The 26478-nt window shown below is 51.2% G+C and overlaps 1 protein-coding gene across 1 annotated transcript in view; it reads right to left on the reverse strand.

The window, feature by feature from the left end:
• The window catches only part of LOC142316900 (1-phosphatidylinositol 4,5-bisphosphate phosphodiesterase gamma-1-like), a 157246-nt gene that overhangs the window by 99957 nt on the left and 30811 nt on the right, over positions 1-26478 (reverse strand). Inside the window, 4 exon segments of the mRNA XM_075352668.1 lie at positions 5300-5407; positions 5834-5953; positions 7489-7657; positions 7734-7854. Of these exon segments, the coding sequence (XP_075208783.1) occupies positions 5300-5407; positions 5834-5953; positions 7489-7657; positions 7734-7854 (518 nt within the window).

The raw sequence follows: 26478 nt of genomic DNA on the forward strand, positions 1-26478 counted from the left end.
CTCATTAGGGGGCGCTATCATCTCTATGGGCTCATGTGCTGTATATTATCATTAGGGGGCGCTATCATCTCTATGGGCTCATGTGGTGTATATTATCATTAGGGGGCGCTATCATCTCTATGGGCTCATGTGCTGTATATTATCATTAGGGGTAACTATCATCTCTATGGGCTCATGTGCTGTATATTATTATTAGGGGGTGCTATCATCTCTATGGGCTTATGTGCTGTATATTACCATTAGGGGGCGCTATCATCTCTATGGGCTCATGTGCTGTATATTATCATTAGGGGGCGCTATCATCTCTATGAGCTCATGTGCTGTAGATTACCATTAGGGGGCGCTATCATCTCTATGGGCTCATGTGCTGTATATTATCATTAGGGGTAACTATCATCTCTATGTGCTCATGTGCTGTATATTATTATTAGGGGGTGCTATCATCTCTATGGGCTCATGTGGTGTATATTATCATTAGGGGGCGCTATCATCTCTATGGGCTCATGTGCTGTATATTATCATTAGGGGGTGCTATCATCTCTATGGGCTCATGTGCTGTATATTATCATTAGGGGGCGCTATCATCTCTATGGGCTCATGTGCTGTATATTATCATTAGGGGACGCTATCATCTCTATGGGCTCATGTGCTGTATATTATTATTAGGGGGTGCTATCATCTCTATGGGCTCATGTGGTGTATATTATCATTAGGGGGCGCTATCATCTCTATGGGCTCATGTGGTGTATATTATCATTAGGGGGCGCTATCATCTCTATGGGCTCATATGCTGTATATTATCATTAGGGGACGCTATCATCTCTATGGGCTCATGTGCTGTATATTATTATTAGGGGGTGCTATCATCTCTATGGGCTCATGTGCTGTATATTATCATTAGGGGGCGCTATCATCTCTATGGGCTCATGTGGTGTATATTATCATTAGGGGGCGCTATCATCTCTATGGGCTCATATGCTGTATATTATCATTAGGGGACGCTATCATCTCTATGGGCTCATGTGCTGTATATTATCATTAGGGGGTGCTATCATCTCTATGGGCTCATGTGCTGTATATTATCATTAGGGAGCGCTATCATCTCTATGGGCTCATGTGGTGTATATTATCATTAGGGGGCGCTATCATCTCTATGGGCTCACTTGCTGTAAATTATCATTAGGGGGCGCTATCATCTCTATGGGCTCATGTGCTGTATATTATCATTAGGGGGCGCTATCATCTCTATGGGCTCATGTGCTGTATATTATCATTAGGGGGCGCTATCATCTCTATGGGCTCATGTGCTGTATATTATCATTAGGGGGCGCTATCATCTCTATGGGCTCATGTGCTGTATATTATCATTAGGGGGCGCTATCATCTCTATGGGCTCATGTGCTGTATATTATCATTAGGGGGTGCTATCATCTCTATGTGCTCATGTGCTGTATATTATCATTAGTGGGCGCTATCATCTCTATGTGCTCATGTGCTGTATATTATCATTAGGGGGTGCTATCATCTCTATGTGCTCATGTGCTGTATATTATCATTAGTGGGCGCTATCATCTCTATGTGCTCATGTGCTGTATATTATTATTAGGGGGCGCTATCCTCTCTATGGGCTCATGTGCTGTATATTATCATTAGGGGGCGCTATCATCTATATGGGCTCATGTGCCTTATATTATCATTAGGGGGTGCTATCCTCTCTATGGGCTCATGTGCTGTATATTATCATTACGGGGCGCTATCCTCTCTATGGGATCATGTGCTGTATATTATCATTAGGGGGCGCTATCCTCTCTATGGGATCATGTGCTGTATATTATCATTAGGGGGCGCTATCATCTCTATGGGCTCATGTGCTGTATATTATCATTAGGGGGCGCTATCATCTCTATGGGCTCATGTGCTGTATATTATCATTAGGGGGCGCTATCATCTCTATGGGCTCATGTGCTGTATATTATCATTAGGGGGCGCTATCATCTCTATGGGCTCATGTGCTGTATATTATCATTAGGGGGCGCTATCATCTCTATGGGCTCATGTGCTGTATATTATCATTAGGGGGCGCTATCATCTCTATGGGCTTATGTAGTGTATATTATCATTAGGGGGCGCTATCATCTCTATGGGCTCATGTAGTGTATATTATCATTAGGGGGCGCTATCATCCTCTATGAGCTCATATGCTGTATATTATCATTAGGGGACGCTATCATCTTTATGGGCTCATGTGCTGTATATTATCATTAGGGGGAACTATCATCTCTATGGGCTTATGTGCTGTATGTTATCATTAGGGGGCGCTATCATCTCTATGGGCTCATGTGCTGTATATTATCATTAGGGGGCGCTATCATCTCTATGGGCTCATGTAGTGTATATTATCATTAGGGGGCGCTATCATCTCTATGAGCTCATGTGCTGTATATTATCATTAGGGGGCGCTATCATCTCTATGGGCTCATGTGCTGTATATTATCATTAGGGGGAACTATCATCTCTATGGGCTTATGTGCTGTATGTTATCATTAGGGGGCGCTATCATCTCTATGGGCTCATGTGCTGTATATTATCATTAGGGGGCGCTATCATCTCTATGGGCTCATGTGCTATATATTATCATTAGGGGGCGCTATCATCTCTATGGGCTCATGTGCTGTATATTATCATTAGGGGGCGCTATCATCTCTATGGGCTCATGTGCTGTATATTATCATTAGGGGGCGCTATCATCTCTATGGGCTCATGTGCTGTATATTATCATTAGGGGGCGCTATCATCTCTATGGGCTCATGTGCTGTATATTATCATTAGGGGGCGCTATCATCTCTATGGGCTCATGTGCTGTATATTATCATTAGGGGGAACTATCATCTCTATGGGCTTATGTGCTGTATGTTATCATTAGGGGGCGCTATCATCTCTATGGGCTCATGTGCTGTATATTATCATTAGGGGGCGCTATCATCTCTATGGGCTCATGTGCTATATATTATCATTAGGGGGCGCTATCATCTCTATGGGCTCATGCGCTGTATATTATCATTAGGGGGCGCTATCATCTCTATGGGCTCATGTGCTGTATATTATCATTAGGGGGCGCTATCATCTCTATGTGCTCATGTGCTGTATATTATCATTAGGGGACACTATCATCTCTATGGGCTCATGTGCTGTACATTATCATTAGGGGGCGCTATCATCTCTATGTGCTCATGTGCTGTATATTATCATTAGGGGGCGCTATCATGTCTATGGGCTCATGTGCTGTATATTATCATTAGGGGGCGCTATCATCTCTATGGGCTCATGTGCTGTATATTATTATTACGGGGTGCTATCATCTCTATGGGCTCATGTGGTGTATATTATCATTAGGGGGCGCTATCATCTCTATGGGCTCATGTGGTGTATATTATCATTAGGGGCGCTATCATCCTCTATGGGCTCATATGCTGTATATTATCATTAGGGGACGCTATCATCTCTATGGGCTCATGTGCTGTATATTATCATTAGGGGACGCTATCATCTCTATGTGCTCATGTGCTGTATATTATCATTAGGGGGCGCTATCCTCTCTATGAGCTCATGTGCTGTATATTATCATTAGGGAGCGCTATCATCTCTATGGGCTCATGTGCTGTATATTATCATTAGGGGACGCTATCATCTCTATGGGCTCATGTGCTGTATATTATCATTAGGGGACGCTATCATCTCTATGGGCTCATGTGCTGTATATTATCATTAGGGAGCGGTATCATCTCTATGGGCTCATGTGCTGTATATTATCATTAGGGGACGCTATCATCTCTATGGGCTCATGTGCTGTATATTATCATTAGGGGGCGCTATCATCTCTATGGGCTCATGTGCTGTATATTATCATTAGGGGATGCTATCATCTCTATGGGTCATGTGCTGTATATTATCATTAGGGGGCGCTATCATCTCTATGGGCTCATGTGCTGTATATTATTATTAGGGGGCGCTATCATCTCTATGGGCTCATGTGCTGTATATTATCATTAGGGGACGCTATCATCTCTATGGGCTCATGTGCTGTATATTATTATTAGGGGGCGCTATCATCTCTATGGGCTCATATGCTGAATATTATCATTAGGGGACGCTATCATCTCTATGGGCTCATGTGCTGTATATTATCATTAGGGGGCGCTATCATCTCTATGGGCTCATGTGCTGTATATTATCATTAGGGGGCGCTATCCTCTCTATGAGCTCATGTGCTGTATATTATCATTAGGGAGCGCTATCATCTCTATGGACTCATGTGGTGTATATGATCATTAGGGGGCGCTATCATCTCTATGAGCTCATGTGCTGTATATTACCATTAGGGGGCGCTATCATCTCTATGGGCTCATGTGCTGTATATTATTATTAGGGGGTGCTATCATCTCTATGTGCTCATATGCTGTATATTATCATTAGGGGGCGCTATCATCTCTATGGGCTCATGTGCCGTATATTATCATTAGGGGGCGCTATCATCTCTATGGGCTCATGTGGTGTATATTATCATTAGGGGGCGCTATCATCTCTATGGGCTCATGTGCTGTATATTATTATTAGGGGGTGCTATCATCTCTATGTGCTCATATGCTGTATATTATCATTAGGGGGCGCTATCATCTCTATGGGCTCATGTGCTGTATATTATCATTAGGGGGCGCAGTCCTCTCTATGAGCTGATGTGCTGTATGTTATCATTAGGGAGCGCTATCATCTCTATGGGCTCATGTGGTGTATATTATCATTAGGGGGCGCTATCATCTCTATGAGCTCATGTGCTGTATATTACCATTAGGGGGCGCTATCATCTCTATGGGCTCATGTGCTGTATATTACCATTAGGGGGCGCTATCATCTCTATGGGCTCACTTGCTGTAAATTATCATTAGGGGGCGCTATCATCTCTATGAGCTCATGTGCTGTATATTACCATTAGGGGGCGCTATCATCCCTATGTGTATATGAATTCATCCCATGACACGAGCTGTGATGTCACCGCAACAGGCAGCTGGTTTATGACATCATCGGTGACTGTTGTGAGGCCGATGTGGTGCAAGGCAATGGTCCAACAAGGTAATGAGCTAGTGCTGCTGACACCGCTGAGCGTTTGTTACAATGTATCAGGGGCGATATTTTGCGTAGCTGCAGCACTTCCTGACACATTGTATCAAGTCCTAATCGGTGTCACGCAGAGGTTAATGTGCTACAATGGAGGCCAGCGGGGCCAGTGAGGGGCTGCCCATACCTCCTTGGGCTCGGACTCCTCCTCGTCCTCATTAGACTGGTACTGCGACGTCTCCTCTGAGTAGTAGATCTTATTGCTTGTGAGAACAAAGTAATGTGGACTCCAGGTCTGCGGAGAGAAGGTGACAATGGCGGGTAGGAGAGTGATGATGGCGGCGTGCACCCGAGAGGTAAACATCTGCCATTCAAGGAAAGCTGGGTTTCATCCCGCAGGGTGAGAACTGGTCACCCAGCTTTAATAATTTAATTTTATTCATTTATATAGCGCTATTAATTCCACAGCGCTTTACTTACATTGGCAACGCTGTCCCCATTGGGGCTCACAATCTAGAGTCCCTATCCGTATGTCTTTGGAGTGTGGGAGGAAACCGGAGACCCCGCAGGAAACCCACGCAAACACGGGGAGAACATACAAACTCCTTGCAGATGGTGTTCTTGGTGGGTTTTGAACCCAGGACCCCAGCGCTGCAAGACTGCAATGCTAACCACTGAGCCACCGTGCCAGAGCTTTCCCTGCATCTCGCTGGCCACCTACATGATCAATGGGGTCCTCCAGGTACAGGATGCCGTTCTTGATGGAGTTGCTGATGTCATTCTCAGAGTAGCTGGCCGTGGACACCTCCTCGTACAGGTTTCCTTCCACCAGCTTCTTGTGCTAAGGAGAAGGGCACGGAGGTGAGGATATGGAGGTGAAGGCACGGAGGTGGACATAGAGGTGAGGACAAGGAGGTGAGGATATGGAGCTGAGGACACGGAGGTGAGGATATGGAGGTGAGGATATGGAGGTGAGGATATGGAGCTGAGGACACGGAGGTGAGGACACGGAGGTGAGGGATGGGAGGTGGACATAGAGGTGAGGACAAGGAGGTGAGGATATGGAGCTGAGGACACGGAGGTGAGGATATGGAGGTGAGGATATGGAGGTGAGGATATGGAGCTGAGGACACGGAGGTGAGGGCACGGAGGTGGGCATAGAGGTGAGGACAAGGAGGTGAGGATATGGAGGCGAGGACATGGAGGTGAGGGAACGGAGGTGAGGGAACGGAGGTGGACATAGAGGTGAGGACAAGGAGGTGAGGATATGGAGCTGAGGACACGGAGGTGAGGACACGGGGGTGAGGACACGGAGGTGAGGGCACGGAGGTGAGGACACGGAGGTGAGGACACGGAGGTGATGACACGGAGGTGAGGGAACGGAGGTGGACATGGAGGTGAGGGCACGGAGGTGAGGGCACGGAGGTGAGGGAACGGAGGTGGACATGGAGGTGAGGACACGGAGGTGAGGACACGGAGGTGATGACACGGAGGTGAGGACACGGGGGTGAGGACACGGAGGTGAGGGCACGGAGGTGAGGACACGGAGGTGAGGACACGGAGGTGATGACACGGAGGTGAGGGAACGGAGGTGGACATGGAGGACAAGGAGGTGAGGGCACGGAGGTGAGGGCACGGAGGTGAGGGAACGGAGGTGGACATGGAGGTGAGGACAAGGAGGTGAGGACACGGAGGTGAGGGCACGGAGGTGAGGGCACGGAGGTGAGGACAAGGAGGTGAGGGAACGGAGGTGGACATGGAGGTGAGGACAAGGAGGTGAGGACACGGAGGTGAGGGCACGGAGGTGAGGACAAGGAGGTGAGGGCACGGAGGTGAAGGCACGGAGGTGAGGGCACGGAGGTGAGGGCACGAAGGTGAGGGCACAGAGGAGAGGGCACGGAGGTGAGGGCACGGAGGTGAGGGCACGGAGGTGAGGGCACAGAGGTGAGGGCACGGAGGTGAGGGCACGGAGGTGAGGGCACGGAGGTGAGGGCACGGAGGAGAGGGCACGGAGGTGAGGGCACGGAGGTGAGGGCACGAAGGTGAAGGCACGGAGGTGAGGGCACGGAGGTGAGGGCACGGAGGTGAAGGCACGGAGGTGAGGGCACGGAGGTGAGGGCACGGAGGTGAGGGCACGGAGGAGAGGGCACGGAGGTGAGGGCACGGAGGTGAGGGCACGGAGGTGAGGGCACGGAGGAGAGGGCACGGAGGTGAGGGCACGGAGGTGAGGGCACGGAGGAGAGGGCACGGAGGAGAGGGCACGGAGGAGAGGGCACGGAGGTGAGGGCACGGAGGTGAGGGCACAGAGGTGAGGGCACAGGCTGAGGGCACCGCCATATGCAGGGAACATCGCCCAAGGCTGCGGTCACGTCTTACCTTTATCAGGATCTTCTTCTTTAGCTGATTCGGTGACGGCAGCTCGTCAGCGTTGATGTCCACCGGCTTGGTGAGCAGCATGTCCCCGAAGACCTTCTTGAAGTAGAAGGCCATGTTCCTCTGCTGCATGACGCTGCAGTGGTCCTCTATGGACAGGATGACCGGGTACCTGCGGCACAACAGCCTTACTGTGTGCCCCGGACGTGCACGGACGCCGCAGCACCGCACAATCACACACATCTTACTCTGAGGTGATGAAGGCGTTCTCCTTAATGGTGTGTAAGACGTCCAGGAACTTGATCTTGGAGGTCAGGGTGTGGCCGTGGTAGATGATCGGCAGGTCGTCCGGCCCGTCCCAGCAATCCACTGGTTAATCAGAAATAACACACACATGAATTACATTTTCAGCAAGAAAAAGGGTCTCTTCTGCCGGATGACCCGACCGTCAATAGTGTCAATAATTGTGTAATACTGCCTTCCTCCTGTGGAGGCGCTGCAGGAAAACTCAGCACCTACCACTGATCAACAAAATAGAAAGGGGAAGAACCAGCATAATGGTGGATACATCCCCCACATCTGTAAGAAAGGGTTAATCAGCAGAAGTGGAGTGACGCGTGTCAGCAGAGCCGGCGGTGAGGACACATCTGCTGATGATTGGTGCCAGATCGGCTGTCTAATATTAATGGTATTTATAACAGCTGCTGGTTATTATATACAGCAAGTGCGGGATCATCCGGGACAGGGAAAACAATCCTCTATATACACAGAGTATATACACAAAGTATATACTGCACTCCACAAGGTCAGGAAGCTTCGGCTTTCAAGTGAACGTAAAACGTATAAAGGTCCCGCTCCAGTTATATTTTATCAGGACAGTCGGCAGTAAGCCGGACCTGAATGGGGACTTCATCATCTCAACAATTAATTGAAACAAAAGCCAATAGCAGCGGTGGGTATACCCCCTCCTCCCTCCTCCCTTCCACCTCTCCACCACTTACCTCCTCACCCCTCCAAACCCCCCCCCCCGTCTACCTGTACCTCTGTACAAACTCCTGGTGGCACTCTAAGCTCAGTGTCCACTTCTCTTCCATTCTCTCTGTGTCTCTGTACAACCTGCTGGTGACACTCTGTGACACTCTAAGCTCAGTGGCCACTTCTCTGTATTTCTGTGACTCTTCCAGTCTCTCTGTGTCTCTGTACAACCTGCTGGTGACACTCTGTGACACTCTAAGCTCAGTGGCCACTTCTCTGTATTTCTGTGACTCTTCCAGTCTCTGTGTCTCTGTACAACCTGCTGGTGACACTCTATGACAGTCTACGCTCAGTGGCCTCTTCTCTGCCTTTCTATAACTCTTCCAGTCTCTCTGTGTCCCTGTACAACCTGCTGGTGACACTCTGTGATACTCTAAGCTCAGTGGCCTCTTCTCTGCCTTTCTATAACTCTTCCAGTCTCTCTGTGTCTCTGTATAACCTGCTGGTGACACTCTGTGACAGTCCACGCTCAGTGGCCTCTTCTCCACCTTTCTGTGACTCTTCCAGTCTCTCTGTGTCTCTGTACAGCCTGCTGGTGACACTCTGTGATGCTCTAAGCTCAGTGGCCACTTCTCTGTATTTCTGTGACTCTTCCAGTCTCTCTGTGTCTCTGTACAACCTGCTGGTGACACTCTGTGACAGTCTACGCTCAGTGGCCTCTTCTCTGTATTTCTGTGACTCTTCCAGTCTCTCTGTGTCTCTGTACAACCTGCTGGTGACACTCTGTGATGCTCTAAGCTCAGTGGCCTCTTCTCCACCTTTCTGTGACTCTTCCAGTCTCTGTGTCTCTGTACAACCTGCTGGTGACACTCTGTGATACTCTAAGCTCAGTGGCCTCTTCTCCACCTTTCTGTGACTCTTCCAGTCTCTCGGTGTCTCTGTACAACCTGCTGGTGACACTCTGTGACAGTCTACGCTCAGTGGCCTCTTCTCCACCTTTCTGTGACTCTTCCAGTCTCTCTGTGTCTCTGTACAACCTGCTGGTGACACTCTGTGACAGTCTACGCTCAGTGGGCTCTTCTCTGCCTTTCTGTGACTCTTCCAGTCTCTCTGTGTCTCTGTACAACCTGCTGGTGACACTCTGTGATGCTCTAAGCTCAGTAGCCTCTTCTCTGTATTTCTGTGACTCTTCCAGTCTCTCTGTGTCTCTGTACAACCTGCTGGTGACACTCTGTGATGCTCTAAGCTCAGTGGCCTCTTCTCCACCTTTCTGTGACTCTTCCAGTCTCTGTGTCTCTGTACAACCTGCTGGTGACACTCTGTGATACTCTAAGCTCAGTGGCCTCTTCTCCACCTTTCTGTGACTCTTCCAGTCTCTCGGTGTCTCTGTACAACCTGCTGGTGACACTCTGTGACAGTCTACGCTCAGTGGCCTCTTCTCCACCTTTCTGTGACTCTTCCAGTCTCTCTGTGTCTCTGTACAGCCTGCTGGTGACACTCTGTGATGCTTTAAGCTCAGTGGCCACTTCTCTGCCTTTCTATGACTCTTCCAGTCTCTCTGTGTCTCTGTACAACCTGCTGGTGACACTCTGTGACAGTCTACGCTCAGTGGCCTCTTCTCTGTATTTCTGTGACTCTTCCAGTCTCTCGGTGTCTCTGTACAACCTGCTGGTGACACTCTGTGATGCTCTAAGCTCAGTGGCCTCTTCTCCACCTTTCTGTGACTCTTCCAGTCTCTCGGTGTCTCTGTACAACCTGCTGGTGACACTCTGTGACAGTCTACGCTCAGTGGCCTCTTCTCCACCTTTCTGTGACTCTTCCAGTCTCTCTGTGTCTCTGTACAACCTGCTGGTGACACTCTGTGATGCTCTAAGCTCAGTGGCCTCTTCTCCACCTTTCTGTGACTCTTCCAGTCTCTCGGTGTCTCTGTACAACCTGCTGGTGACACTCTGTGACAGTCTACGCTCAGTGGCCTCTTCTCCACCTTTCTGTGACTCTTCCAGTCTCTCTGTGTCTCTGTACAACCTGCTGGTGACACTTTGTGACGCTCTAACCTCAGTGGCCACTTCTGTCTGAGAACATGCGGTTTGAAGCCTCACAATGGCGCGGTGCTGATGATCAGTTTTCCGGTGTTGTCTCTGTCTCATGATGATGAGGACGGCTAATACCAATTCTTACTGAACCCTGATATTTATTGGGTCATTCATGGACCAATCACCTGCTGTGAATTTCGCTATTAGCTCCTTGTTAGAGAACAAGTTGTGCAAAAAGTCCAGAGACAATGAACAATGGACATGAGCATCCAGAAGACCAGAGAAGGTCACACTAAGGTCCCCTGAGAAGGCCGAGGGCATTGTAGGGTCATCCGGATATTGCACCCGAAAGACAAATATTCCGGACTTTTTGTGAGTGCACATACAATGCCAATACATACACAAATATATACATCTAGTGTAAGAATATCTATGTGCATACCGTGGCATGAAACATTATCACATGCCACGTGAACTTTCCCACATTTTTTCACCTTACACCCACAAAGTGTTTTATCGGGATTTTTTGTGATACCAACATCAAGTACTTTGTGACGCATAAAGGAAATTATATCTGGCTTCTAAATATTTTAAAAATATGAATCTGAAAATAGTTAAGTGCATTTGTATTCAGCCCCCTGTAGTCTGATAATCCTGAGTGACCGTCGCCCCCAGCGGTCACATAATCCATACACTGCCTCCTCCTGGGTGCTCTCTTCTCAGTATAACTACAGCTGTTCTGTGAAGACCTCAGAGGTTTGTGTGAGAAGATCAGGGATCAAATATCAAGGAACCCACCAGACAGGTCAGGGATAAAGAGGTGGAAATCAGGGTTAGTTTATAGAAAATAGCCGAAGGCATGCACAGCTCACCGATCCCACTGATCAAACCATCATCCAAAAATGAGAGGTGAACTGCAAACATGGTGTCCACAGAGATTGGGGGAGAATCTGTCCACAAGACTCCACAAATCTGCACTGGAAGAGCGGCAAGAACAGACATTTTTGAAAGTAAAACATAAGAAGTCTTGTTTTCCAGTTTGCAAAAAAGCTCTGTAAAGGACACAGCGAGCGGTGGAGGAAGGGGCTCTGGTCATATAGGAACAAAGGAGAACTGCAATAAATACAAAACGCTGTGTGTGGTGGAAACTAACCCTGCACATCACCCTGAGAACACCCCCCCCCACCGTTACACATGGTGGAGGCAGCATCCTGCTGTGGGGAGGCTTTTCTTCAGCAGGGGCAGCGAAGCCAGTGATAGGTGATGGGATGGAGCTAAATACAGAGCAATCCTGGAGGAAAACCTGTTATAGGCTGCAGAAGACCTGAGACCGGGGGTAGGTTCACCTTCCAGCAGCACAACGACCCTCAACATCCTGCAGAGCCACAATGGAGGGTTCAGATCAGGGCATATTCCTGTGTGTGAGCGGCCGAGGCACAGTCCAGACCCAAATCCACCGAGACGTCTCCATCCAATCTCACTGAGCGAGACAAAAGGAAAATGTCACCTCTAGATGAGCAAAGCTGGAGAGACTCTGGGGGCTGAACACTAATGCAAGACAGAGGAAGGTGGTCCTACAAAGTGCTTACTCTGGGGGGCTGAATACAAATGCAAGACAGAGGAAGGTGGTCCTACAAAGTGCTGACTCCGGGGGCTGAACACTAATACAAGACAGGGGAAGGTGGTCCTACAAAGTGCTGACTCTGGGGAGCTGAATACAAATGCAAGACAGAGGAAGGTGGTCCTACAAAGTGCTGACTCTGGGGGGCTGAATACAAATGCAAGACAGAGGAAGGTGGTCCTACAAAGTGCTGACTCTGGGGGGCTGAACACTAATGCAAGACAGAGGAAGGTGGTCCTACAAATTGCTGACTCTGGGGAGCTGAATACAAATGCAAGACAGAGGAAGGTGGTCCTACAAAGTGCTGACTCCGGGGGCTGAACACTAATACAAGACAGGGGAAGGTGGTCCTACAAAGTGCTGACTCAGGGGGGCTGAATACAAATGCAAGACAGAGGAAGGTGGTCCTACAAAGTGCTGACTCTGGGGGGCTGAATACAAATGCAAGACAGAGGAAGGTGCTCCTACAAAGTGCTGACTCTGGGGGGCTGAATACAAATGCAAGACAGAGGAAGGTGTTCCTACAAAGTGCTGACTCTGGGGAGCTGAATACAAATGCAAGACAGAGGAAGGTGGTCCTACAAAGTGCTGACTCTGGGGGGCTGAATACAAATGCAAGACAGAGGAAGGTGGTCCTACAAAGTGCTGACTCTGGGGGGCTGAACACTAATGCAAGACAGAGGAAGGTGGTCCTACAAATTGCTGACTCTGGGGAGCTGAATACAAATGCAAGACAGAGGAAGGTGGTCCTACAAAGTGCTGACTCCGGGGGCTGAACACTAATACAAGACAGGGGAAGGTGGTCCTACAAAGTGCTGACTCTGGGGGGCTGAATACAAATGCAAGACAGAGGAAGGTGGTCCTACAAAGTGCTGACTCTGGGGGGCTGAATACAAATGCAAGACAGAGGAAGGTGCTCCTACAAAGTGCTGACTCTGGGGGGCTGAATACAAATGCAAGACAGAGGAAGGTGGTCCTACAAAGTGCTGACTCTGGGGGGCTGAATACAAATGCAAGACAGAGGAAGGTGGTCCTACAAAGTGCTGACTCTGGGGGGCTGAATACAAATGCAAGACAGAGAAAGGTGGTCCTACAAAGTGCTGACTCTGGGGGGCTGAATACAAATGCAAGACAGAGGAAGGTGGTCCTACAAGGTGCTGACTCTGGGGGGCTGAATACAAATGCAAGACAGAGGAAGGTGGTCCTACAAAGTGCTGACTCCGGGGGCTGAACACTAATACAAGACAGGGGAAGGTGCTCCTACAAAGTGCTGACTCTGGTGGGCTGAATACAAATGCAAGACAGAGGAAGGTGGTCCTACAAAGTGCTGACTCTGGGGGGCTGAATACAAATGCAAGACAGAGGAAGGTGCTCCTACAAAGTGCTGACTCTGGGGGGCTGAATACAAATGCAAGACAGAGGAAGGTGGTCCTACAAAGTACTGACTCCGGGTGCTGAATACTAATGCAAGACAGAGGAAGGTGGTCCTACAAAGTACTGACTCCGGGTGCTGAATACTAATGCACAGCACAATTGTCAGATTTATAGGTCACAGATTCTTGCACTTATTCATGAATCAAATAAAATTCAAACATCATACATTTACGTTTGTGGGTGCAATGTGAAAAGTTGTTTACAGGGTTTGAATATTTTTTCAAGCCACTGCGTATATGTATATTGATCTATACACACACATACAGTAGTATATACACACATGGAAATAGTCGTTCTGACGCTTCTGGTAAATGCGGCTGACATGCGCTGGACCTGACGGCCGTTCACAATCCCACTCTGAGATTTTACTTTTTTCCTTGAGAATTTTGGTGCCACAGAAAACACTACAACAACCTATGAAGGAATTCCTGGGCAGAGGCAAACTGTTCCTGCACCTCGCAGTGAGACCTCTGCACCAGCTGCAGGTATTTTGCGTGACTCCTCATGAGCACACGGCTCCTCGAGTCTCCAGTGTGAAGAAGCCTTGTCCAGACCGCAGGTCTCCGCTCCGTCCACAGATGGTCGGTAGGATTTAGATCAGGGTCTATAGAAGCCTCCTTAGAAGACTCCGATGCTTTGTCTGACTCCTCATGAGTAGACGGCGTCTCGTGTCTTCGGAGTGAAGAAGCCTTGTCCAGACCGCAGGTCTCCGCTCCATCCACAGATGGTCGGTAGGATTTAGATCGGGGCCTATAGAAGCCTCCTCAGAAGACTCCGATGCCTTGTCTGACTCCTCATGAGTAGACGGCGTCTCGTGTCTTCGGAGTGAAGAAGCCTTGTCCAGACTGCAGGTCTCCGCTCCGTCCACAGATGGTCGGTAGTGAGTTGCCCACCACAGTGCTGCAGCGGTCGCCTCTGGGACACTGTGGGGACTTCTCTTTAGGGACCCCTCTGGCAACAGGTAGATCAGGTTGTTTACTTCTGAATCGTGACGCCACTCTCGGTTTTGCGGTCAAGGTGATGGGTGACCACCACTGCAGTTTAGGGAGCGTCTGGGGCTGATGGTGTCTGCAGTTGGATGGTGTGGCTTCCCGAGAGTGAGGCTGATCCCAGGGGCTCGGGTGTATGTGTGTGGAACAACAGGTCGCAGAAGAACTCAGTCTCAGTCCAAAAATGTCTTTCAACTTGTTTACTCACGTTCAGCTGGTTTTGTGAGGTAACCCGGGCGATACTGAGATAGACCAGTGGGAACCAGGTATCCTTCAGGCTGGTATAGGGGTGACTGCTGACTCGCCTTCCTAGCACTTCTTGTTTCAGACAACCCTGACTTAAAGTACTGTGGGATTCATCCAGGGAAGTCGCAGCTGCCTTTTCTCCCCTTTCTGGCCCGTTTGCTGGCAGCGTGGACCAAGGTGGATAGCTTAGGCTCAATCCTCCTTATGGACCCCCTTGTTGCTGCTGATGCTCGGGCTCTGTGTTGGTTGGTGTGGAACCTCTAGTCTCACCACCTGCAGGATTTAGCAGACCAATGGATGTCTGGCTCTAGGGACCTGTTCCCTGTGCGTGCTTCATTACCAGGAGTCCCCGTACTCAACTGCCTCTCTTCAGGTGTCTGTCAGACTAACTTTCTGGTCACTGTACTCCCCCGCTAACAGCTACCACACGTGCAGGGTCTGACTAGCGTGGCTGTACGTCTGCTTCCTTCAGCAACTTCTGTATGTGCCGCCCCCGTGCCAGCATCAAGCGCTGCTCGAATCCGGGCCTTCAGGGGTGGTGGCTCGAGCGTCTCCGGACCCGAGGGTCTCATGGACACGCCGAATAAATGGGGGGGACGTAGATGTACGGGCTAGGCCATAGTAAGTTCGTGAAGCCACCCACGGTGTGTTGTGAGGTGGGACACAACCGCTGCTGTTACGGGGCACCCGGAGGAGATGTTGTGCAACAAGTTGTTAACCCCTCCATGGGCAGGCATGGTGGCCCCGGGACCCGGTGGCTCGGAGCAGGGGATGGTGACCGCAGGGGGTGCTGGTGTACTCACTGTTAGGAAAACACACAAGTCTCTGGTAAACCAAGGTGATGGTGGCCGGTGCCGCGGCCGGTTGTGTTCGGGTCCCCCACCCGGTTGGTGGTCTCTATCCTTTTCCTGCACTGCTTTGTGTAAGATGGACTTTCCTAGTGTGAAACTCAGGAGTCCGCTCCCGGCTCGATGTGGCCTAGGGAGCCGTGCCCGCAGATGCTGGCCCGTGGGATCTATGGGCACTGGCGATGACCTCTTATCCCTAATCGGTGGGCTGTTGTCTTCTATGAGGGACTTTGGGCGGGACAGGACCTCTAGTCCTGGCCTCAATCGGTTAATTAACCAGTTCCGCTCAGTTCCGGTGCTGGCTTCAGGGTCCGAGTACCCCCCTTTCTGCTACAGTTTACAGGTCGGTTCCCCGTGTCGGTACCGGCGGGCTACAACTCTGTCCCGATACACCTCGGTTCCACCGAGCCGTCTTCCCGTCTCCTGCTGACGGAGACCACCGTCTGCCTCCTAGCCAGTGGCACCAGGGCTCCTACCCTGGCACCGTTCAACTTGACTTCACTGCTGGAGCTACCGCTAGCTCCAGCCCACACTCCTCTCCAAACTGAACTTCAGACTAAACTGACTGTTTTTCCCGCCCCTGGGCTGTCTGGACCCCTGGGTGGGTGTGTCCCAACCGCCTGGTCACGCCCACTAGTGTGTCTGTCTTTCCCTAAGGGGGAATGACTAGGGTTTCTGGTTGGCTGTATGTTTCCTAGTGAGAGAACGGTGTAGTGCCTAACTGTGACTACCTGGTTTTGCCAGGGCGTCACATGTACACTGCTCCAGACTGGCTTGCTCCTCCTCCTTTTCTGACTGCCACTGCATCTAGCTTCCAGCCCCTCCACTACACCCCTTGCTGAGAATTGAAAGCTAACCTCTTCAGGGCTACTCAAGGGTCCCCTCTAAAGGTGTGGGAGACCTGGTCACTATGTGTCTGTGCGTACACACCTTACTCAGCCTTTGGGATTACCTGTTTGCACTCACCCACCATGGGTGCAGTACTCAGTGGTGCCTGACCAGGTCAGGGGCGCCACAGTAGCATTTAGATCAGGGTCTATAGAAGCCTCATCAGAAGACTCCAATGCTTTGTCTAACTCCTTCAGTGTGAAGGCACCTTGTCCAGACCGCAGATCTCCGCTACGTCCACAGATGGTTGACAGGATTTACATCAGAGCCTATAGAAGCCTCCTCAGAAGAGTCCGATGCATTATCTCTTTGTCTAACTCCTTCAATGTGAAGGCACCTTGTCCAGACCGCAGATCTCCGCTACGTCCACAGATGGTTGACAGGATTTACATCAGGGCCTATAGAAGCCTCCTCAGAAGAGTCCAATGCTTTGCTCTCGGCTGTTCTTGGATGTTTTTGGCTGAACGACCCATGACGTGCGGCTCAGACCGAGCTTTCTAACACTGGGCGGCACATTTTACTCTGGAATGCCTTGATAGTCTTGATATTTAATTGTCCCCTGCACAGACAAGACCCCCTGTGCCAGATGTAGCAGAGCCCCCAAGAACGTCCCCAAGCCACCTCCATGTGTCATTGCATATAAAATGTTCTGTTTCATTTTTGCGTCTGTGAAGATAGAGCTGATGTGATGCCATAAAACTCCAGTTCTGCGTGCAATAAGTTCTGTCTCATCTATCCACCGGATGGTGTCCCAGGAGCTTTGTGGCTTGACCATATGCATCCTGACAAATTCCAGCATCGTGTTAGGATTTTCTGCCGTGGTTTCCTCCTCAGTTGTTTTCCATGAAGTCTACTTTGGCTCAGACAGTGACGGGCGATCTGACACTGATGGACCTGTACCATGGTGTTTGTGGCGCCCCTGCGGCTTCCGTCGCCACAGAGATATTGCACCTCAGCCAGAGGTGTGATGTCCCATCCTGGGTAAGGACAAGGGTACATGCCGGTGCACAGGCAAATTCACACTACACCCATTGTCAGGCATATTTTGGGACCGGGGATAGGGCAGCTACCCCCATGCTGTAGGCTGGGGGGCCGTAAGACCCATCCCTTCTCCCATAGGGTGGGGCCTAGCAACAGGGAAAATGGGAAGAGCCAACTGAAAGTAAGAGTAGAAACAGGAAGTTCAAGTTCAGACAGTGTGTGAGAGGGAGAAGGAGAGGGAGGTAGTTACCTCAGCAGAGAGGAGAGAAAGTGACTGAAAGAGAAGTTTCCTGGTGGAGATCCTGGGGCCCAGCTAGGCCCAGGTGACACCACAGACAGAGAAGAGAGAATCCCAGGGCCACGGAAGGCTTTTAAGCTCGTGGACTGTTCCACTAGAAGATCGGGTGGAGGGATCTGGCTGCATTCGGGGACGGTCCCCAGACAGAGGGAAAAAAGACATTTCCTCCTAAAGTGACACCGAGGTCCAGGGTGGCTGCAAGCGCCCAGGGCCACAACCTGCCGTAGATCCCCTGGGAAGAGGGCAAGATTCCAGTCAGGCGAGCCCTCTTCACCAGATTCTATGTTAGAGGCCAAGACAAGTTCATCTATAAAAGTCGAGGCTGTGAAGTCAGTCGAGGAAGGAGACATAAAAGTGGTGCACCGGCATTGACTCTAAGAATTACCTGGGATCGGCGGAGGCACCGGATAGTGGATTCCAGCACTCCAACGGCAACCAGTCTGCTGCAGCCCTGGCCACAGTGAGTAAAGACCTTGAAACTGCACCCCTGGTGTCGCTTCCTTTATTCCGCCCTGCACTGCACCATCCACAAAAACACCATAGACTTTAATAAGCACCAACGGTTGTCCCGGGGTACCGCTCCACCTGTGGGGAGCAGAACCATCCCAGCTGCTAATCCATCAGCCCCGGAGGTCTCATCCAGCAGCGGCGGCTCCATAGCCACAATCCACAGGTGGCGTCACGAGTATTTCCACAAACTTTAATTATAATCACCACCCCCACAATCGCCATATTAGTTGACCCCGCCAGGGTCACGGAGCCGGGCCCTGCCACCGCTGACTACCCCCGGACTAGTCCGGCCCGGCACCGGGTGTCCCAGAGCCCTGGGGTGGGCGAGTCAACCTTGGCGTCACGAACAGGATTTCATGCCCGGTCCCACCGGGTACTGTGCGCCTTACAGAACTGTGTGAAAAGACTGTGTTTTACTGTTTGAAAACTGCCGCCATTGAGACTGCTGAGCGCGGGAAGAAGAGGGGCGTGCCTGAAGAAAGAGCGCGAAAAGAAGCCCCGCCCCCTTGTCTTGAGAAAAGAGCGCGAAGTAAGAGCCCGCCTCCGCTATGCAAAGAGGAGACTTGGAAAATGGCGCATAAAGAAGCCGAAAGGCTGGCAAAGTGATCCTAAATGCCAGACCAGAAGACCGCTAGAATGTACTGGATCGTAGGCGGAGTGATGCCGGCCATGGTGGGCTGGGTGCCAGTTTGGCGCCAGGCGCTGGTGCAACCCCCGGCTCCGCCTTCAGAATAAAAAAAGGTGCAGCCGAGTGGCGTGGTCGAGTGCTCGAGCAGTGCAGACGCGAGCAGGAACCAGGCCGGAAGCATGGCGGAACACCTGCAGCCAGGCACCCCAGGGACCAAGCAATTGGACCCCGAGCTAAACCTCCTCCGGGAAGAAGTGGAGCTCCTCACCCGGAGGCTGAGTAACTTACAGGCAGAAGTGGAGAGGCGGATTTATGAAGGAGCTGGAGGGGCAAGTGCCAAGGAGGACCGGGCGACACCCGAGGTCGTGGGCCAGAGAGAGCAGGCCGTAGTAATACACCCGGGTAAGCCGTACGCCGCCCCTACCTGGCCAAGCCCAGGGCGCCATGAAGCACCGCCGCCCAGAACCCCTGCAGGCCTGCAGGAGGTTCCCGCTGACCCCGACAGCGAAGATGGCTCCCTAGACAGTGCAGGCCCCGATCACCTTGTGGGCCCCTTACCGAGCCCTCGCACCGGCATACCTGGTGCGTCCTCGCCGGGGATCAATTGGGACGCCGCACCGGTCCAAGACTTGGGGCTGCGTCGTCCGATACTTCCTGCCTCGACCCCGCTTGCCACCCACATGGCCTGCGCCCGACAGCTGGAACAGTTCCAGTATGAAAGAGAGCGCCGGGAGGAAAAGAGGAGAGCGATAGAGGTAGCTAACCTAGCCTCCAAGGCACGCATCAGAAAAGCATGCAAAGGGTCCCAGGGCCCAGTCAGGAGGGGCCAGGTCCTGGACTTTAGACTGGAGGAGGGCTGGGGCTTCATCCGGGAGCCCTGCCTGGGAAAGGACGTGCTTGTCTCCCGCCGGGATATTGAAGAGCATCTGGAGAGAGGCTACCCAGGGCGCGATGTCCAGCCTGGCAACCTGGTCGAATACATGCAGCTGATGGGAAACCGGGAGTGGTACGCCCTGAATGTTCACGTATTACGGGAGGAAGCAGCCCCGGAGGAGCCAGCGTGGCGCCGTCCCACTCCAGTCAGCAGTCCCACTCCAGTCAGCGGTCCAACAGTCCCACTCCAGCCCGAGCCCAGGTCGCAGGACCCTGCAGCAGACCTGCCACAAGCACACGGGAGTCCCAGACCATGATCTCCTCGGCTTACCTGCTGCCTGGGGCCATGCCAGAATGGGATCCTCGCATTTACCCTCGTGACTGAGTAAAGAAGAAGTCACAGAACTGTAAATAGCCCCTGTTTGTCCCTCATCCTTTGTGAAGATGCCCCCTTTGTCCTGCCCCTTTGTTCTTTTTGAAGAAGTCACCCATCCCTGAATTCCTGCCCCTTTGTGCTTTTTGAAGATGTCACCCCCTTATTGTTTATTTGTTACCGGGCCACTGGACTTGAAAGTGGTCCGCTGTTAAAGGTGTATTTATATGTGTAATGTTTAACCAGGCCACTGGACTTAGTGGCTGGTTCTTCTCCCCTAAGTTAAAGTTAAACAGACGCTTGGGCCACAGGACTATGTGTGGTCAGCCATCCCTATGTAAATATGTTGCACCAGTTGTGCCCCCTACCAGAATTCTGGTGGGAATATCCGCAGCACTTGTGCACTGGACTGTAAAGTGCACCAAAGACTTTAAAGTTTTATTTACATGTTTGCAACGTTCAAGAAAAAAGCATCCCATAAAGGGATGAAATGTTTTAAAGTTTTACTGTTTTATGCATATAAAAATTTTTTTTTGCAGTTTCTTTCCACTGTATTTTCTTGTTTCAGCCCGCGGACGTGCTGGGATTTGCTGTGGGGGAGTGTGGCGCCCCTGCGGCTTCCGTCGCCACAGAGATATTGCACCTCAGCCAGAGGTGTGATGTCCCATCCAGGGTAAGGACAAAGGTACATGCCGGTTCACAGGCAAATTCACACTACACCCATTGTCAGGCATATTTTGGGACCGGGGATAGTGGCAGCTACCCCCATGCTGTAGGCTGGGGAGCCGTAAGACCCATCCCTTCTCCCATAGGTTGGGGCCTAGCAACAGAGAAAGTGGGAGGAGCCAACTGAAAGTAAGAGTAGAAACAGGAAGTTCAAGTTCAGACAGTGTGTGAGAGGGAGAAGGAGAGGGAGGTAGTTACCTCAGGAGAGTGGAGAGAAAGTGACTGAAAGAGAAGTTTCCTGGTGGAGATCCTGGGGCCCAGCTAGGCCCAGGTGACACCACAGACAGAGAAGAGAGAATCCCAGGGCCACGGAAGGCTTTTAAGCTCGTGGCCTGTTCCACTAGAAGATCGGGTGGAGGGGTCTGGCTGCAATCGGGGACGGTCCCCAGACAGAGGGAAGATAGACATTTCCTCCTAAAGTGACACCGAGGCCCAGGGTGGTTGCAAGCGCCCAGGGCCACAACCTGCCGTAGATCCTTGGGAAGAGGGCAAGATTCCAGTCAGGCGAGCCCCCTTGACCAGATTCTATGGTAGAGGCCAAGACAAGTTCATCTATAAAAGTCGAGGCTGTGAAGTGAGTCGAGGAAAGAGACAAAAAAGTGGTGCACCGGCATTGACCGTAAGAATTACCTGGGATCGGCGGAGGCACCGGATAGTGAATTCCAGCACTCCAACGGCAACCAGTCTGCTGCAGCCCTAGCAACAGGGAGTAAAGACCTTGAAACTGGACCCCTGGTGTCGCTTCCTTTATTCCGCACTGCACCGCATCATTCACAAAAACACCATAGACTTTCACAAGCACCAACGGTTGCCCCGGGGTACCGCTCCACCTGTGGGGAGCAGAACCATCCCAGCTGCCGTTACATCAACCCCGGAGGTCTCATCCAGCAGCGGCGGCTCCATAGCCGCAATCCACAGGTGGCGTCACGAATATTTCCACAAACTTTAATTATAATCACCACCCCCACAATCGCCATATTAGTTGACCCCGCCAGGGTCACGGAGCCGGGCCCTGCCACCGCTGACTACCCCCGGACTAGTACGGCCCGGCACAGGGTGTCCCAGAGCCCTGGGGTGGGCGAGTCAGTGTTCACTTCTGATCCCCCTGGAAGTTGTTCTGGGCTCTTTGGTTACCACTCACAATATGCATCTCTTCAGTTTGTCATCAGTTTTCATCTTGTGACCACATCCAGGGAGGTCGGCTACTGTCTCCATACAGGATGTGAGGAGTGTGTGGAAGAATGGACCAAAATCCACCTGAGCAATGCAGGCGACTAGTGTCTCCATACAGGATGTAAGGAGTGTGTGCGGAAGAATGGACCAAAATCCACCTGAGCAATGCAGGCGCCCAGTGTCTCCATACAGGATGTGAGGAGTGTGTGTGCGGAGGAATGGGCCAAAATCCACCTGAGCAATGCAGGCGACTAGTGTCTCCATACAGGATGTGAGGAGTGTGTGGAAGAATGGACCACAATCCACCTGAGCAATGCAGGTGACTAGTGTCTCCATACAGGATGTGAGGAGTGTGTGCAGAAGAATAGGCCAAAATCCACCTGAGCAATGCAGGTGACTAGTGTCTCCATACAGGATGTGAGGAGTGTGTGCGGAAGAATGGCCAAAATCCACCTGAGCAATGCAGGCGACTAGTGTCTCCATACAGGATGTGAGGAGTGTGTGCAGAAGAATAGGCCAAAATCCACCTGAGCAATGCAGGCGACTAGTGTCTCCATACAGGATGTGAGGAGTGTGTGTGCGGAAGAATGGACCAAAATCCACCTGAGCAATGCAGGTGACTAGTGTCTCCATACAGGATGTGAGGAGTGTGTGCGGAGGAATGGGCCAAAATCCACCTGAGCAAAGCAGGTGACTAGTGTCTCCATACAGGATGTGAGGAGTGTGCGGAAGAATGGACCAAAATCCACCTGAGCAATGCAGGGACTAGTGTCTCCATACAGGATGTGAGGAGTGTGTGCGGAAGATTGGGCCAAATCCACCTGAGCAATGCAGGTGACTAGTGTCTCCATACAGGATATAAGGAATGTGTGCGGAAAAATGGGCCAAAATCCAACTGAGCAATGCAGACGACTAGTGTCTCCATACAGGATGTGAGGAGTGTGTGCGGAAGAATGGGCCAAAATCCACCTGAGCAATGCAGGTGACTAGTGTCTCCATACAGGATGTGAGGAGTATGTGTGCGGAAGAATGGACCAAAATCCACCTGAGCAATGCAGGCGACTAGTGTCTCCATACAGGATGTGAAGAGTATGTGTGCGGAAGAATGGACCAAAATCCACCTGAGCAATGCAGGTGACTAGTGTCTCCATACAGAATGTGAGGAGTGTGTGCGGAAGAATGGGCCAAAATCCACCTGAGCAATGCAGGCGACTAGTGTCTCCATACAAGATGCGAGGAGTGTGTGCGGAAGAATGGACCAAAATCCACCTGACCAATGCAGGCGACTAGTGTCTCCATACAGGATGTGAGGAGTGTGTGCGGAAGAATGGGCCAAAATCCACCTGAGCAATGCAGGCGACTAGTGTCTCCATACAGGATGTGAGGAGTGTGTGCGGAAGAATGGACCAAAATCCACCTGAGCAATGCAGGTGACTAGTGTCTCCATACAGAATGTGAGGAGTGTGTGCGGAAGAATGGGCCAAAATCCACCTGAGCAATGCAGGCGACTAGTGTCTCCATACAGTATGTGAGGAGTGTGTGCGGAAGAATGGACCAAAATCCACCTGAGCAATGCAGGTGACTAGTGTCTCCATACAGAATGTGAGGAGTGTGTGCGGAAGAATGGGCCAAAATCCACCTGAGCAATGCAGGCGACTAGTGTCTCCATACAGTATGTGAGGAGTGTGTGCGGAAGAATGGGCCAAAATCCACCTAAGCAATGCAGGCGACAAGTGTCTCCATACAGTATGTGAGGAGTGTGTGCGGAAGAATGGGCCAAAATCCACCTGAGCAATGCAGGCGACTAGTGTCTCCATACAGGATGTGAGGAGTGTGTGCGGAAGAATGGCCCAAAATCCACCTGAGCAATGCAGGTGACTAGTGTCTCCATACAGGATGTGAGGAGTGTGTGCAGAAGAATGGCCCAAAATCCACCTGAGCAATGCAGGAGACTAGTGTCTCCAAACAGGATGTGAGGAGTGTGTGCGGAAGAATGGCCCAAAATCCACCTGAGCAATGCAGGCGACTAGTGTCTCCATACAGGATGTGAGGAGTGTGTGCGGAAGAATGGCCCAAAATCCACCTGAGCAATGCAGGCGACTAGTGTCTCCATACAGGATGTGAGGAGTGTGTGCGGAAGAATGGGACAAAATCCACCTGAGCAATGCAGGTGACTAGTGTCTCCATACAGGATGTGAGGAGTGTGTGCGGAAGAATGGACCAAAATCCACCTGAGCAATGCAGGCGACTAGTGTCTCCATACAGGATGTGAGGAGTGTGTGCGGAAGAATGGGCCAAAATCCACCTGAGCAATGCAGGCGACTAGTGTCTCCATACAGGATGTGAGGAGTGTGTGCGGAAGAGTGGACCAAAATCCACCTGAGCAATGCAGGCGACTAGTGTCTCCATACAGGATGTGAGGAGTGTGTGCGGAAGAATGGGCCAAAAGCCACCTGAGCAATGCAGGTGACTAGTGTCTCCATACAGGATGTGAGGAGTGTGTGCGGAAGAATGAGCCAAAATCCACCTGAGCAATGCAGGCGACTAGTGTCTCCATACAGGATGTGAGGAGTGTGTGCGGAAGAGTGGACCAAAATCCACCTGAGCAATGCAGACGACTAGTGTCTCCATACAGGATGTGAGGAGTGTGTGCGGAAGAATGGGCCAAAAGCCACCTGAGCAATGCAGGTGACTAGTGTCTCCATACAGGATGTGAGGAGTGTGTGCGGAAAAATGAGCCAAAATCCACCTGAGCAATGCAGGCGACTAGTGTCTCCATACAGGATGTGAGGAGTGTGTGCGGAAGAGTGGACCAAAATCCACCTGAGCAATGCAGGCGACTAGTGTCTCCATACAGGATGTGAGGAGTGTGTGCGGAAGAATGGGCCAAAATCCACCTGAGCAATGCAGGCGACTAGTGTCTCCATACAGGATGTGAGGAGTGTGTGCGGAAGAATGGGCCAAATCCACCTGAGCAATCCAGGCGACTAGTGTCTCCATACAGGATGTGAGGAGTGTGAGCAGAAGAATGGGCCACAATCCACCTGAGCAATGCAGGTGACTAGTGTCTCCATACAGGATGTGAGGAGTGTGTGCGGAAGAATGTCCAAAATCCACCTGAGCAATGCAGGTGACTAGTGTCTCCATACAGGATGTGAGGAGTGTGTGCAGAAGAATGGGCCAAAATCCACCTGAGCAATGCAGGTGACTAGTGTCTCCATACAGGATGTGAGGAGTGCGTGTGTAAGAATGGTCCAAAATCCACCTGAGCAATGCAGGTGACTAGTGTCTCCATACAGGATGTGAGGAGTGTGTGCGGAAGAATGGACCAAAATCCACCTGAGCAATGCAGGTGACTAGTGTCTCCATACAGGATGTGAGGAGTGCGTGTGTAAGAATGGTCCAAAATCCACCTGAGCAATGCAGGTGACTAGTGTCTCCATACAGGATGTGAGGAGTGCGTGTGGAAGAATGGGCCAAAATCCTCCTGAGCAATGCAGGCGACTAGTGTCTCCATACAGTATGTGAGGAGTGTGTGCGGAAGAATGGGCCAAAATCCACCTAAGCAATGCAGGCGACAAGTGTCTCCATACAGTATGTGAGGAGTGTGTGCGGAAGAATGGGCCAAAATCCACCTGAGCAATGCAGGCGACTAGTGTCTCCATACAGGATGTGAGGAGTGTGTGCGGAAGAATGGCCCAAAATCCACCTGAGCAATGCAGGCGACTAGTGTCTCCATACAGGATGTGAGGAGTGTGTGCGGAAGAATGGGACAAAATCCACCTGAGCAATGCAGGCGACTAGTGTCTCCATACAGGATGTGAGGAGTGTGTGCGGAAGAATGGCCCAAAATCCACCTGAGCAATGCAGGCGACTAGTGTCTCCATACAGGATGTGAGGAGTGTGTGCGGAAGAATGGGACAAAATCCACCTGAGCAATGCAGGTGACTAGTGTCTCCATACAGGATGTGAGGAGTGTGTGCGGAAGAATGGACCAAAATCCACCTGAGCAATGCAGGCGACTAGTGTCTCCATACAGGATGTGAGGAGTGTGTACGGAAGAATGGGCCAAAATCCACCTGAGCAATGCAGGCGACTAGTGTCTCCATACAGGATGTGAGGAGTGTGTGCGGAAGAGTGGACCAAAATCCACCTGAGCAATGCAGGCGACTAGTGTCTCCATACAGGATGTGAGGAGTGTGTGCGGAAGAATGGGCCAAAAGCCACCTGAGCAATGCAGGTGACTAGTGTCTCCATACAGGATGTGAGGAGTGTGTGCGGAAGAATGAGCCAAAATCCACCTGAGCAATGCAGGCGACTAGTGTCTCCATACAGGATGTGAGGAGTGTGTGCGGAAGAGTGGACCAAAATCCACCTGAGCAATGCAGACGACTAGT

Source organism: Anomaloglossus baeobatrachus, chromosome 6 (genome assembly GCF_048569485.1).
Source record: "Anomaloglossus baeobatrachus isolate aAnoBae1 chromosome 6, aAnoBae1.hap1, whole genome shotgun sequence".
Classification (NCBI taxonomy): domain Eukaryota; kingdom Metazoa; phylum Chordata; class Amphibia; order Anura; family Aromobatidae; genus Anomaloglossus; species Anomaloglossus baeobatrachus.